The sequence below is a fragment of the Corvus moneduloides genome, chromosome 8 (genome assembly GCF_009650955.1).
Source record: "Corvus moneduloides isolate bCorMon1 chromosome 8, bCorMon1.pri, whole genome shotgun sequence".
NCBI classification, from domain to species: Eukaryota; Metazoa; Chordata; class Aves; order Passeriformes; family Corvidae; genus Corvus; species Corvus moneduloides.
The window spans coordinates 13,572,897-13,587,256 of NC_045483.1; the positions used below are offsets into that span (position 1 = coordinate 13,572,897).

At 50.8% G+C, this 14,360-nt stretch overlaps 2 protein-coding genes across 4 annotated transcripts in view; one reads left to right on the plus strand and one right to left on the minus strand.

Moving 5' to 3' along the window:
* Positions 1 to 27: 27 nt before the first annotated feature.
* On the plus strand, positions 28 to 7,266 carry DPCD (deleted in primary ciliary dyskinesia homolog (mouse)). Its single transcript, XM_032116500.1, has 6 exons — positions 28 to 136; positions 424 to 504; positions 1,174 to 1,298; positions 2,098 to 2,231; positions 5,841 to 5,943; positions 7,065 to 7,266. The coding sequence occupies exons 1-6, from the start codon at positions 73 to 75 to the stop codon at positions 7,167 to 7,169; spliced, it is 612 nt and encodes a 203-aa protein (XP_031972391.1). The 5' UTR covers positions 28 to 72; the 3' UTR covers positions 7,170 to 7,266.
* Positions 7,267 to 8,893: 1,627 nt separating this feature from the next.
* The window catches only part of FBXW4 (F-box and WD repeat domain containing 4), a 60,839-nt gene continuing 55,372 nt past the window's right edge, over positions 8,894 to 14,360 (minus strand). For all 3 annotated transcript variants that reach the window (XM_032116443.1, XM_032116445.1, XM_032116444.1), the window contains 3 exons: positions 10,216 to 10,356; positions 9,917 to 10,058; positions 8,894 to 9,663 (listed from right to left, as the gene is read on the minus strand). In XM_032116443.1, coding sequence (XP_031972334.1) covers positions 9,547 to 9,663; positions 9,917 to 10,058; positions 10,216 to 10,356 — 400 coding nt within the window. In that variant the 3' untranslated portion in view covers positions 8,894 to 9,546. The remainder of the gene's footprint in view (positions 9,664 to 9,916; positions 10,059 to 10,215; positions 10,357 to 14,360) is intronic.

A 14,360-nucleotide genomic window follows, 5' to 3' on the forward strand; every position in this document is an offset into this window, starting at 1 on the left:
CTCGGCCGGGCCGGAAGCGCTTCCGGGGGCCGGCGGAAGTTTCCGCGTTGCCGCGGCGACGGCGCGGCCGCCATGGCGGTGCCGAGCTGGCTGGAGCGGCTGCGGGCGGCCCGCAAGACGGCGCTGGTGCAGGACGGTAACCGCGGGGCGAGGGTCGGCACAGCCCCCGCCTGCCCCGCCGCGGGGTCTGGGGTGGTCCTGCAGAGAGCGGGCGCGGAGGGGAGCGCTCCCGGGCACAGCCCCGCGCCCCGGGCCAGGGAAGGACACAAGGCCATCAACGCGAGCTTACGGGGCAGTGCCTCGTCCCCCCAGGCAGTGGGACGGGGTCCTGGACAATGGGATAGGGCCCCAGACAGTGGGACAGAGCCCTGTGCCCAGAGGTAGCTGTATCCCGTTTCCTCTCACCATCTGTCTTGCCTCTAGGGAAGCGGAAGATCCACTACTTGTTCGAGGATGGGAAGGAGATGGCCGAAGAGTACGACATTAAGACTGGCCAGTTAATGAGTAAGTGGTGCTCTCAGCTGGCCCCCAGCAGACGTGGGTCAGGGCAGAACTGCCGGGCAGTGGGTCTATACCTTCAGGGCTGGGGTGTTGAGAGGGACCAGCTGGTCAGGAACAAATCATCCCTGACTATTTTGGAAGACAGGCATGTCTGTAGCGGAATTTTGTAGGGTCAGAAGTAGGGTTCAGCTTGCAGCCAGGGTTCTCTGACCTTCATGGCATAGCAGACCTTGCTTTAGCCCAGGATCTCTCCCAAACATCCCATCTGTCACAACAGACTTCGATGGACTACATGGGATTGTCATCATAGTTGCCAGGCACCAAGTCTGTACCACATGAAGGGCTGAAATACGCTTTTTAGTGGCTTCTACTACCGCAGACAAGGTGTCGATTATGGCTCTTGTCCAAAACCACATCAGCTGCAGCACAGCACCTGTTGCAACCCCACCATGGCTTTTTTTGCACCAAGTAGCAAAAAAAAGAGAGGCATTCAGTACAGAGTTTCTGACCTAGGAATAGGCCAACTAGCAGATCAGCTCACACCAAAGTGGAAATTACTGGAATTAAGATACATATATTCATATCATCTCAGTGTGCTGGGCAGCTTTGGCAGTCAGTTCCTGGAGCTCTTATAGAGCAGAAGAATGAAAAGCCTTCTTCTCTCTTTTCCAGGTAGAAAATGGCGAGAGAAGAACACCCTAGGGGGCACTGGCAAGTGGCAGGTGGAAGTGGGAGAGCCGACCTCGCCGCTTCTGGGAGCACTGGATTCAGAGCTTATAACAGAGAGCAGCTCAAATGTATGTAAGGGTCTGCAGGTACCACTGCACCTAAAACTACCTTGTCTTGTGCTTACAGCAGTAGTTGGTAGAGAGCAGATCACCAAGAGACAGCCTTAATGCACTCAGTGCTCTGCTACAAATCACCCCAAAACTGCAGGGCTGAGTAGAAAGAAAGCACAGGCTTAGGTTCTTTGGGGGTCTTCAAGAGATTTGTAGTTTCCTTAAGTAAAGAAACTGTATTGCTGTGTTGGCCAACTACTATCCTGGCTTGAAAGAGCAGGCTGGCAGGAGGGCCAGTGCCAGGACAAGTCAGGGGATAGAAAACAGAGGTGATAGCAATGAAAGGCACAGGCAGTGCATAGCAGGCTGCTCCCTAATAAAGCACAGCCTGTTTCATCTTCACATCCCTCTAGCTTAGGGGGCAGATGTTTTAGTCTCTCACCGTCTTTTGTACAGACCTGAAACACAAGCACAGCTCTGCACCAAAAATTGGGGCAGAGCTAGGACTGAACCTAGCAGGTTCCTAGAGCAGGCAGAGCTCAGTATTTGGTTGCCTGTGAGGAAGAGGCCCCCCCTCTGTACTGAAAGGCTTCTTCACTGCACTCTTTCAGCCTCCTGCAAGCAGTGCTCTGGGCAAAGGCAGACCAGTCCTAGCTGTAGGAAAGTGATGCTCAGGCAGCTTCTTGAGTTACTCCCTAATGCTCCAGTGTGAAAGAACAGCTACTCCCATGCAGAGTCTCACAAGTAGTACAGGAAGGAGACAGGGAGGAGAGGAGACAGCTGGAGGGGCCTTGCTAAAGGTACTTGTTTGCTGTAGCCTATCTTCATGAGGAAGGATACCCTGAGCAGCTTCCAGTGGCGGATCCGTAACCTTCCCTACCCCAAGGAGGTCTACAGTGTCTCTGTGGAGGAGGAGCAGCACTGCTGTGTCATCCGGACCACCAACAAGAAGTCAGTAAGGACAGCACTGCCAGTGCTGACAGTCCCTTGGGGTGGGCTGGCACAGAGGACAGGCTAGTGACTGCACAGGGGGCTGCCTCCCCTTCTAGTGTGCAAGGGCTGAGGGGCCCCACCTTGCAGCACATTTCCTGCTGCCCGATTTCCATTCCCAACTGCCTCAGACACCTTTACAGTAGGGCTTCTCATCTTGGCTCCAGTAGGGTGGTGCTTGCTCTGTTCTTGCCCCGTTAGGTGTCGCTTCCTTAGAAAAAGAGTCTTGCAGACCTCTTGAAGCTAGAACATTCCATCGTCTCCCTCTGATTTAGTCACTGCATCTCAGAATGCTGCAGGATTCAACATGTACAGACAGATCTCCCTGCATAAACATATCCTATAGTCACAATGCCAGTGATATCATCTGGAGGTAGCAAACAAAATAGACAGACTGAATCTGGAAAGGAAGCACCACAGTGTTCTGCCAAAAGAGATTTGAGATTGGAAGAAAAAAAATGGAAAATGCTTTTAAAGCTACATCTTGTAGTGTGTCAGTACATGGCATCTCACATGGAATGAAACACAAAGTGTCCCAAAGCATCTACAACCTCAGATAAGCCAAGATGAGCTGAAGTGTTGGGAAGTGAGTGCACAGAGTGAGCCTTGGGAGCACAAGGGAAGCTGATGGAAGTGGCTGTAGGTGGTGCTGTCGGCACAGAACTGCGGCCTCTCGGCTGCCGAGGGCTTCGCGACGCGGTACCCGCAGTCTCCCGGCAAAGGGCTGCTGGAGCTCTGCACATCAGCACACCTGGGGGCTCAAAACCAGAAGGCTGGAAAGAGGAAAGTTACCCCAGGGAAAACAGCAAGCAATTACAGCTCTTATACAGAAATGTTGGCCTGAATGCACACAGAGGGATTCACAGAACAGTGGTGCTTTAGTAGGGAGACCTAGGTAGCAAAAGATAATGATATTCCTACCAGCCACACATGGATACGCATGGAACTAGGACAGGAATGGAGGACTTGATCCTAAAGCCAACCACATACTGTCACAGACAGGCTTACCCACTCCAGTCCTACTGGGGTAGTGGTGTGTATGTGGGAAGTTCCTTGCCTGTGTATGTGGGAACCTCCTGCGTAGGTGCTGTAAGGTTATAATGTAGCACTGAGCCTTTACCTACCCCCTGCCTGATTTCAGGCTTTCTTGCACCGCTCTCAGAAGAGTCCTCCATGAGCAGCTGACATTTATTCTCTCAGACTAGTGTCAGAGGACCCAACAGTAACTCATGGCCTGTGTCTGACAGTTAAGGACTTTTAGAATTAAAGCTGAAAGCCACCTCACTGGGGACAAGAATGACGTTGCTGTCAGTAGGGAGTGGGGACAGACTCCAGCACTAGCACACTTAGTACAGGCTCCAGGATATCTTAGATCATTTCTCCTGGGTCTTGGCCAGGGCAGGGCACCACTCAGCAACTAATTCCAAGATAGCAACAACAGCATGGAATCCACAGAGAGAGTGCACATCACTACGGGAGAGAAAGGAAGCCTCGGAGCCTCTCCAACCCTTGGAAGTCAGCCACGCTGCTTCTGAGCAACAGAGCTGTCCTGACCGCCAGCCAGAGGCACAAGTAACAGGATGGGCTGCCAAGTCACTACTGAGTAGTTCAGCTCTAAATTCTCAGCATACCAGTAGCAGTTTTCCCTATGGGCTGACAAAAAGTGGGTTTCCAGTAGGAAAATAATAGAGGTGATTTCACATATATACTGTGGATTTCGGGCCAGGACTTGGGCTCAGAGTGTAATACTGCCCTTGGCCATGGGGTGAGAGGCAAGGGTAGAGAATCGGCCGGCATCGGCTGGGATAACCACCCATCAGCTACCTCCCCAGCTCAGACAGGAGCTCTTCACTTCCTCCAGTCACTCCGTTCCCTCTGGCCACGGCAAGGGCTGCTCAAGTGGGATTTGCTTAAAACCTCTTGCTGTAAAATAAATCCATTAAACTGAACTCTAAAAACAAACCTAGAAAGCCACCTCCCCAAACGCCAAACCTGATTCAATTATTGTAGTGAGAGGCAGTGGTAATGTTAGGAGAGGGGGGGGGTGGCAAGGCAGATCTGGTTTCCTTTGATCTTGTCACAGATTTTAGTTTGAGGCCAGCCAAAGCCATTCTTCTCCCCTTCTCCTTAGTCCTGGGGCAGCAGAATGCTGCTGTTTCATTGATGACTCCCAAGGCCCTTTGAAACAGTGGGTTTTTTCTGTGTACTGCTTTTTTTTTTGTCTAATCGGTAAGAAGTTAACACTTCCTTAACATGTCTTTGTGTTCATCTAATCTCTGCTGTTTAACCTTTGACATCTCCCTTATTATCCATGTCTGCCACCTTTTCCAAATACCGACAGCAGTGACAACACAGAACGGTTTGAGCCCTGCGGTAACAAGCCGTGTACATTCCTCCCACTGCACCGGGAGAGCCATTTGCCCTTTGTAGCTGTTTTCACCGTGACTTGGAAAATAAACTGCAATTTGGGCAGAGGTAGCCAGAGAGGCCAAGCCTCACACACAGCCAGCTGAATCAAGAACCACCCCTCATGGCATGGTAGCAGCCACTGCCTGTTCCCGCTCTGCTCCAGGCAACTCAGTACCAGCTACAGGCCAATTCCTTGAAGAGGATTGCCCACAACAGTGCTGGAACAGACTAAGAATCCAGCCATGCCTCTGGGTGGGCACAGGACCACCAGCCAGTGTATTTGATGCAGCCCCAGAGAGAAGCAGTAGATGCAGGGCAAGCCATGCCACGCACAGAAGATCTCAGGTAAACATAGACACAGATCTACAGGGTTCTGGGTCCAAAGTCTTAGGAAATCTCTTAGCTGGCAAAACCTCTCTGTCCTCTGCTTGGATGTGAGAGGTTATTGGAAGACTGGGATAGAACCCAGGGAAGGAACAACTAGGAGAGCTGTAAGTGCAGAGGAGCACCACAGCCACCATGGGAGCTGTATGGAGATGCTGCAGAGCAGAGGCTCAGGTGATTGTGGGCAGTTACACCTGGAGATCTGTGCCCAGGGGTATGCCTGAGTACCACCATGCCACCAAAGCAAGAAGTTACCTAGGAAGTAAAGCAAGAAGTTAAAAAGAGGGGTTTAGGAAGGATTGCAACACAAAATGGTACATCACTGAGGAAAGTAAGTCATTTGCTGAGGAAAGTAAGTCATATGGCACAAAAGCTTTGACAGCTATTTTGACAAAAGCTAAAGGAAGCTGCTACTCAGAAGGAATGAGAGGCCATGAGCAGGGAAAAAGACAAGGAACACCTTGTTAGGGCTGAGTAGTCTAACCATAATCTGGCACTACACATGAGGGCAAGCTGGAGGACCAAGCCTGCTGTCACACACCAAAGCTCTTCAGGACTTTGCCAGCTCTGATTTCCAGTTTGGAGGTTTGTTTCTAGTGTTCCTGCTAACCTGGGGGCACCGGCAGTCACACAACATGGCACAAGGGCCTCCTGCCAACCCTGAGAGGTCTATTGTCCTCATCTACACCTTGTAGAACAGCAGTCTGTGTCTCAGCACTGCTAGTGGGGGAACAGAAATCCCACCTTCCTTATTTCTGTCTCCTCTCTTATTTGTAGGTACTATAAAAAGTTCTCTATTCCTGATCTGGACCGATACCACCTTCCCTTGGATGCAGCTGCCCTGAGCTTCACCCATGCCAACAACACCCTGATCATCACGGTGAGGCTTTAGCCAAGCAGAACAGCACTTTGCCCTTGTCTTTATGTCCACAAAGAAGCTAAAATTCTTATATGTGGGGAAATAAGGCAGAGCAGGGAGATCTGCTGACGGTCACCCATGCGGCCCCTTCTCTGTCACACAGTCGGTGGGAGTTTCAGATTACACTGGGCATGCTGACACTAGCCAAGAGGTCCCAGGCTGCAGGAGGGGCCCTGCCTGCTGCTCAAGGTGACATGCAGGTGGAAGAGTGTCTGTCATGCCCTATTTTCCATGTATTCCCTCCATCAGGCCTGAGCAAGGCTCTACTCTCAGTGACAATAAGTTTCGCTTGTCTCAGAGCATAAGAGTCCAAGGACTGCTGCACTTTGAGGTCTTGCAGTCTTAAAAAAGAATAATAAAAAAATAATCACCTGCTTCTTTGTGTCAGAGAGGGAACACTTCCACACGTGGTGGAAGCAAGAGACTAGCAACATGGGCACACACTTCTTGTTGCAAGGAGCAGACAGATGCTTTTGTGCAACAGGTGCTTGTCCTACCCAGTGCAGAAGTCAGCTACACAGAGGGCACACCCCCCGTGGGAAACCTGGCAGCAGAGCTGGGCTGCATTTGGAGAGGAAACAGGCCAAGAGGAGCACCTTGAGTCCTCCTGAGCTTCTGTTTGCTACTGGCCAAACCTTGCAAAAAGCACCTGCATCCACTGCTAAGCTGCAGCTGGGTGAGGGACCTCTGAGGGGAAGAGAGGAACTGCAATTCTTACTTGTCTTTGCATAAAAAAAGAAAATCATATTTTATAGATAAAAAAAACCACTTGTGAGCGTACAGTCAGCACAGCAAGGATCTGCTTGCCAGGATATTCCAGAGGGGTTGGTGGCGGTTAGGATTCCACATCTAACTGGAAAGTTTTACTTGTACTGTAAAAGACACTCCAGAACTTGGCAAATGTCTCTAGCTTGATGGCACAACTTCTCTAAATGGGCTTCAGAGGCAGCTGGTAATGGCAAAGCCTCCCTTGGCAGGAGGGCCCCTGCTGGGCCGGCAGCAACAGGCCCCAGTTGGTTTGCTTGGAGCAGAGGCTGAACAGGAGTTCAGGAGTGCTAAGGGCATTTCTCTCTGTCCTACAGTACCAGAAGCCGAAGGAGATCCTGGCTGCAGAAGAGCAGCTGCAGAAGGAGCTGAAGAAGATAAAGGCAGCTAACAGTGGAGATGGAGACTGTACAACTCAGTAGGCAGTCGCTGCTAAGAGGCTGAGGTGAGGGGCAGCTCTCTGGCACAGCTTCATGGTGTTTATTTTGCCTTATCTAATAAAAATGAGTTCTGTTGTTAGTAGAGCGATTTGGAGGAATCTCTGTAAGCCCAGGAACATGGCAGGGCAGTTGACCTGTCTTCTGCCTGGCCTACTGATTTATGCAGACATGGTTTGTGTTGGAAGGGACCTTAAAGATCATCTGGTTCTAACCCCGTCATGGGCAGAGACACCTTCCACTAGACCAGACTGCTCAAAGCCCCATCCAACCTGGCCTGGAACACTTGCAGAGATGGGAATAATCCTTCTATGAATTGTGGGAAGCTGTAGCGTGCAAAGGAAGCACACGACATCCACAACCAGCAGCCCTGTCCCCACCCTCCATGAGCAACATGACACCTTGGGAATTTCCCCGTCTGCCATCACTGGTGAAGGCAGTAATGTCTGGAAAACAAGAACTCCCTCCTCACACCCATTAGTTGCCTGGGATGTGTTTGGAAGCAGCTCCCTCCTGTGCAGTTAGGCAGCTCCTCTGTGCAGTCAGAAGGATGCTCTTGTGACTTTGGCATCTCTGCAAACAGCATCAATGCTTAGACCTGAGTGGGCACAGCCTGTGAAACAGGGTAAAGAGGAAGACACATAGCTGCTTCCTTAGTGCCAGCCATCCATGACGTGACATGGCTGTGCAGAGCGCAGGAACCAACGTGCAGCTGCCTCCATTTGCATGGCACAGAGGGGAAGCAGTGGCTGGGCCGCTGGCTGGCTCAGGAGCAGCAGCTGCCCACCCTTCTGTGAAGGTACAAACAAGGCCCGTTGCAAACCTCACTGCACAGGGACAACCCCAGCAGTGCTGCTTTACCAACTCCTCTCCAACAGCCATCCTCCTACTTAGATTTCTGAATGTTGTTCCATCCCAGTTCATATGTGAACAGTTACTACCCAAACAAACCCTGCAAACCCTACCTTCAAGTGAGCTGCTCATGGGCTCCCAGCACCACCTGATGAGGCTACTTTCAAACCACAACAATTCCTTAGAGGCCAGGGCTCCAGCAAACATATTCCTCCAATTCTTGTGCATCACAAGGGAAGAGCAGCCTCTTGACAGTGGAAATGAACTAAGTTCTAACAAAGCACCATGCTGAGTGGCTCACCCTAGAAATGCTCCCAGTTTGTGATACAAACCTCTCCTTTACCTATCCAGGATACCCAAACTCAGAACCAAGTAGGGTTCCCGCACTTCCTTCCCCTAGGAGGGCCAGACCCCAGACACCACTGTATTCACTCGCAGCACATTATCCACATTCAATCAGACAGCACAGAGCACACTGAAAACTATGGTTGTTCAGAGACCCACATCAGGTTCAGAAGGATGACACAAAAAGGAGCCCATTTGGATGTGCCTACAGGATCCCAGTAAATCACATCCAGGTGTTTGTAACTGGTCTGGTTTGCTGCTTCATTATGCAGGCACCAAATGAGTCACAGATCCTACTTTTTGAATTCTTGTTTGAAAAAGTGACAGGAGATCCAAGCTCCCAGGAACCGCCTTCAGTGCAGCAGTGTCACAGGGTCTAGCCAGGGAGAGAGATCTATTAGACATGGAGACAGCATCTGAAAATAGGTCCAACCTCCCCCACCCAGCCAGGCCCCTGCAACCAACAGGTAACACCACAGCCCCTTCAGAAGTTGAAACAAAACATACCATCTCTTCTGTTTCCTTTCAGTTTTATTTAGCAAAACACAACCATTTCAGCCCTGCCAAGTGCACAGCCTGACCTGACGGCCAGCTTGGGGAGGCACACTGAAAGCAGGGCTGGCTCTGCCTTTTAGCTCAATTGTTGCTCTTGGGTGTGAAGGACAACACAAGCAGCTGGCAGGACAGCAAGTTAAGGAGAAAGGTGGTCCTCACTCCAGGCACCTTTCCCTTCCACCAAATCAGTCCACTCTACACACAGCCTAGTCTTGCTTCACATGCTTAGAGCTTGGCTGATCTCAACCTGACCAGCACATAGCTGATGGGGCATCCTGGCTCAACTTGCCCCTCAAATGATGTATCCACAGGAAAAAAAAGGAAATTAAAAAAAAAAAAAAAGAAAGAAAAACAGGAACACAGTTAATAAAACAAACCGTGACTTGCACAAAATAAAAAGGGTAAAGGACAATGGGCCTATTATTTTCACTAACAGGCAGATGAGGTTGAGAAAGTTTGGCCCTTTGTGCACTCTTCATTGTAGCTTTCTGGCAGGAAAAAGTCCCTTCAGAAGCCTTGTGGGCCTTTCTCACCTCTCCTGCCCTGCAATTCCCTGAGCCAAGTGTCAGCTCTGCTGAGTTGAGGTCACCAGAAGCAGCTGTGGTGCCCTTCACGAGGCCGTGAAGTCCAGGACATGCAGGGCTGATGCCAGGGCAGCATACAGGTGGGTGGTACTGAAACGGAGGCAGTACACTGGGCTGCTGGTGGGTGAAGACAGGTGAAAGCTCTGCAAGAAAACCGGAGAATCAACCTTTCAGAAAAGCGGTCAGCCCAAAGACCCCAGCTGGTGTTACAGATCCAAAGGCTGAGATGTCTGAGCAAAGCAGGTTTTCCCTGCACATAGGTTATGTTTGCCATGGTGGACTAGTCCCAAGACAGCCCAGCAGTCCCTCTTTCTTTTTCCCACGAGGCATGAGCACTGGGCTGCCAGAGAACAGCTGAGAAGCTCTGGTGCTGCCCAGCCTCCCACCAGTGCTCACCTGCAGGCACCGAGTCTGCCGCTTATCCCAGAGGCGCACCACGCCGTAGTAGGACGAGCCGCTGGCAATCATATGGTTCTTGTCACTCCTTATGCAGTACAGGGCACTGTCATGGGGCTCCTCCCACTCCTGGACGCACTTCCTGCAAGGGCAACACAAACCAGAGCACGGCTGAGCCTCCACTCCTCCATCCACTTTTCCTGAAGGAGCTAATTCAGTGAGAGCTGAGCTCCCAGACACTGCACAAGGAGGGTCCAGGAGCCTTGCGTGGGCCCCAGACGGCAGCACGGCAGGCTCACCTGGTGCTGGTCCGTATGTCCCAGTAGCGGATGTAGGTGTCGTACCCACAAGAAAGGAGAAGGGAGGGTGTTTCGTAGAACACATCCAGGACTCCAGCTCCATGGTGGAAGTCGGTCCCTAAACAGGTCAACAGCTGACCACTGCAATGAAACACATTAGGGGAAGAGTCATTCAGAAACACATTAGGGGAAGAGTCATTCAGAGCAAAAAGCCCTTCTGGTTCGGCTGGCCAGAGCAGAGATGCTGTCAGAGAAGTCTTCCAGATCTCATTTCTGTGATTTAACAGAATACAAAAGCCTGCACAGTTTTCCTCTCCCACCCCCAGCTTCTGCTACTGGTTGGGTCACTAACTATCATCAACGATGACCGGCAGGAGTCCCAGCTGAAAGAGGAAGAGCCAAGGTACAGGCACAGCTGACCCTCAGCAGAATGGAATCCTTTTCCCTGGGAGAAGTGACCAGTATTCTGAATTATGTGGCTCCCACTTGGGAGACAACTCCCACCTTAGTCCAGATAATCTGCAAGAGCCATCTACCTGTTCAATCCCATCCCATACTCTGTCCTTCAAAATACTGTCCACTGGGATATTTCCCTGGATCTTTGACACACAGCAGAGATCCACAGGCAAATTAGACTCTCCTAACCCAGTCCGCCATGGCTGCTCTCCTCAACCCTCTCCAGCTACACCACATTCTGCAAACAACATTCTGGGGCTGAATGTGATAGGTCAAAAGCAACCACCCCAAGGTTGCTCTGGAGATGACCTTCCAAAGGCTAGTTTGGGGTTTTTTTGACCCTTTCCTCCTTTTTAATTCCTTGCTTGCAGTGAAAGAGCAAAAGCAAGATCTCCATGAAGCTCTGTGCTGGGTGCTTTGTGGTGGTATGACTCGCTGCTTGTTCATGTGCAGAACCAGCAGCTCACCAGGTCCCAGCCTGCCAGACTTCAAGCAGAAGCTTGAGCCCCTTCCCTGGGTCACATAGAATTGCATCAGGTACATGGCACAGCCCATCCCAGTATCACTCCACCTGCTGCAGCAGCCAGTGACATCCAGTCTGTCTCCATGACAGACTCTCGGGAATGGAGTGGACAATCTGCCTAGCTGCTTGAAATGGCCACCTATTGCAAACCCTCCTTTTCTTCCTTCTCCTTCTCCTCACACCCTCTACATCAAAAATGCTGGACACAATAAAACTTGAAGCACCCGCTTTTCAAACTCTGCTGCATGGCCACCCCTCTCCAACACCCTCTTGGTTCTCAGGACAATGAAGCAGTCCTGAAAGCCAACAGCACGGATCCCGCAGTGGGGTCACTCCCAGCATCTCCCTCCATTATTTCGTTACATTCTGCTCCTTGATCCAGCATCACACAGCTCTGAGGCACATCGCCAAATGCCTTAATTCTGTCTGTAATCTGGGCTAAAGCCCTCGTCGGGGGATAAAGACCACACAAAAGGAGAAATAGAGTCCTGGGAGATGTTAAAACAAGTAAACACCTTTGTGTCAGGAGAGAGAAATCGCTGATAAAGCAGATTAGTGCCTCGAGCCCTGGTGTCCCCAGATCAGAAGGCGAGCCCTGGCCGATCTTTGCAGCCAGCACGCTTCTATGATCACAGAGCTGGCGGCATGCTGGGGCCAGCCTGTTTCCCCACAGTCACTCTCCAAAGAGCAGATTATGTAGAATAACAATTTCTTTGTGGCTGTGTAATTCCCTCCGTGACCGTGGCTGTGGGCAGCTACATTGGCCCTTGATGCCAGGGCCCTAGCAACCATTTAGAGAGGCCAACCAGCCCTAGCAATGGCCCCCCCATGCAAACCTCTCGGACAAGCTTTAACATCAAGTGCATGAATTAATCCCCCCCAACACGAATCCAGGGGTGCTGGCTTATTGGACTTTGTGTTTCTCCAGGCAAGGGATCGAGAGGATTCCAGGCTTCAGCCCTTTGCAACCTTCTCACAATACATTAACCCTTGGAAGGTTACTTGTAAACCAATCCAGCGGCAACTCTGCACCTGTCTGTGGGTTGAGAGGTTGAAGCACTCATGGTTTGAGCACCATGAGCAAGAGCAATGGGGTTTAGTTGGCACAGATGGGTCCTCAGATCCACCGTGGAGTGAAAAATGGATGGGCATGAGTGCTCTGGCACTTCTCTGCCCTTCCAAGCACACAGATACCTCCATCTGCCATTCTGCAAAGCCAGCAGGACAAACGGACATGCACACCTTCTCAAGGCTTCTGCAAAGCCTTCTGCAAAGCCTACAAGTTGTATGTGTGGCCCAGAGTTGTAAGACATACAACAGAGGTATGAGGAGGAGTCACCTGCTCTCCCAGACAAGAATCCTTGGACTACCTGTGAGATGAGTAAGGGGCCAGACTGCCCAACTGCCGGAGTCCTCTGCCAGTTGCTCAGGCAGGAGCAAGGAGTTACTCCCAAGAGATGAGCTACCCCAGCAAGCCCTAGGCAGCACCAGCAGCTTGGACCCCGAGCACCACCCAGGTGCTTCGCTCCCAGTGTTTCTCCATGCCTTCACACCTCACTGCAGCGGTACCCAAGCATTCCAACAGTCATACCAGTTTTCCTCCCTCCACTTCCCTTTCCATCCCAGGCAACAAAAATGAAAGAAAAGGCAACAAATAGGGAGGAGAAAGAAAAGGATTAGCTTTTCTCTGTAGGCATAAAATGAGCACAGATACTTGCAAGTTACTGCAGCAAAGTAAACCCTGCTTTGCTGGTTTGTTAATCAGTCCAGTTCTCCTGTCCCAAGAACGTTCTCTCAGGTGGGAGGTGCAACCCCAGGACACAGGAGCAGCTCTTTGGCAATTTACAGAGGCAACGTGGTAGTTGCTACAGTGAAGCACTTACATCTGGCACCAGGGGAAAGTTTACTGTGCTCTACACTGGGCACACAAACCAAAACACCCATGTGTTCTGGCATGGGCATACTTGAGGTGATAAAGACGCAGAACATGACTAGTATTTCCCTTTTTTCAGCAGATTAAGGTGTCTCTGGACCAGCTACCACCATGCCAGGCTAGCTCTATGTGCCTGCAGCATACACTACCATGCTGAGCCCACGCTGGGAAGAGAACTCTGCCACCACAACTCTTCCAGTCTTGGGATCACAAGTTAGTGCCCACAAATTGTCCACTCTTTGTTATCCCAAATACTCCCTGCCCTCAAACCCCACACCTGAACAGCTTCCCCTTTCTCAGGAGCAAAACCCACAGCTAATCCTTAATAACCCATAAAGGATCAACATAACCCATGAATGGGCAACAGAAAAGCAGCAGCTACACCAGCACATCACCAACGGTTTCTAACAACTTAGATGGACAGAAGATACCTTCTCCATGAGGGACAGAAAGAGATGGCATATCTATCTTGGACCTTTTTCAGCAGCACCAGCCAAATACAGCAGGAAACAGCTGCCTTCTTTCCTTTGTGGTCCCTTTTTCACCTAAACACCTTTCAAATCCCAGGTGGGCTGATCCTCAGCACTTCAGAGGCCCTGTCCTTGTTATGGGTAATGAAGGTTAGTCAGGAAGTGTCTGTGAAGACCAAGTGAGACCAAACATGGAAGGTCCACACCATCTCCCTACCCTGCCATGGCCCTCCAGCTGGCAAGTAGCTCTTTTGCTCCTAGGTCTTCTTCAGGCAAGCCAGGTAGTTACCTGTGCAGATGGTTGGAGCTTTGCCTGTCTTTGCACTGAACAGCCTGGGCCAAGTAGTGCCTGCGTTCAGTCCCAGTGCTGGGTGGCACCACCAGAAATGACTCTGCACTAGCAGAGCTCTGTGAAGCAGAATCACAAATGTGATTCTGTGTGCAGGTTTTCTGCAAAGACCAGTCTAGAGAAAGAGCTCTCAATTTCAACACTTTAATCACAAACCACCTGGGCCAGTGCAGCACCTACAAACACACAGGTAGGCCTCCAGTGTTGAGGAATCTCATAATATTCCTAATTTCTCATGCTTCCTGTTAAGCATCTAGACAGACTGAATAATATTGGCAGTAATCCAGTACCAGCCCACAAGGAACAGAGCCAGAGCAAATCCAGCAGCCTATTTTATCTTTAGCACAGGGAAGCTGTGTTAGCACCAGGCTCTGGACTCCTTGGTGATAGAAAAAGATGTTTAAACAAAGTCCA

Excerpts from the sequence above, each read along its gene's own strand:
- DPCD (XM_032116500.1), top strand. The coding sequence starts at position 73 with ATGGCGGTGCCGAGCTGGCTGGAGCGGCTGCGGGCGGCCCGCAAGACG. Across the intron at positions 505-1,173 it reads TAAGACTGGCCAGTTAATGA|GTAGAAAATGGCGAGAGAAG; the intron begins GTAAGTGGTGCT and ends TCTCTTTTCCAG. Across the intron at positions 2,232-5,840 it reads ATCCGGACCACCAACAAGAA|GTACTATAAAAAGTTCTCTA; the intron begins GTCAGTAAGGAC and ends TCTTATTTGTAG.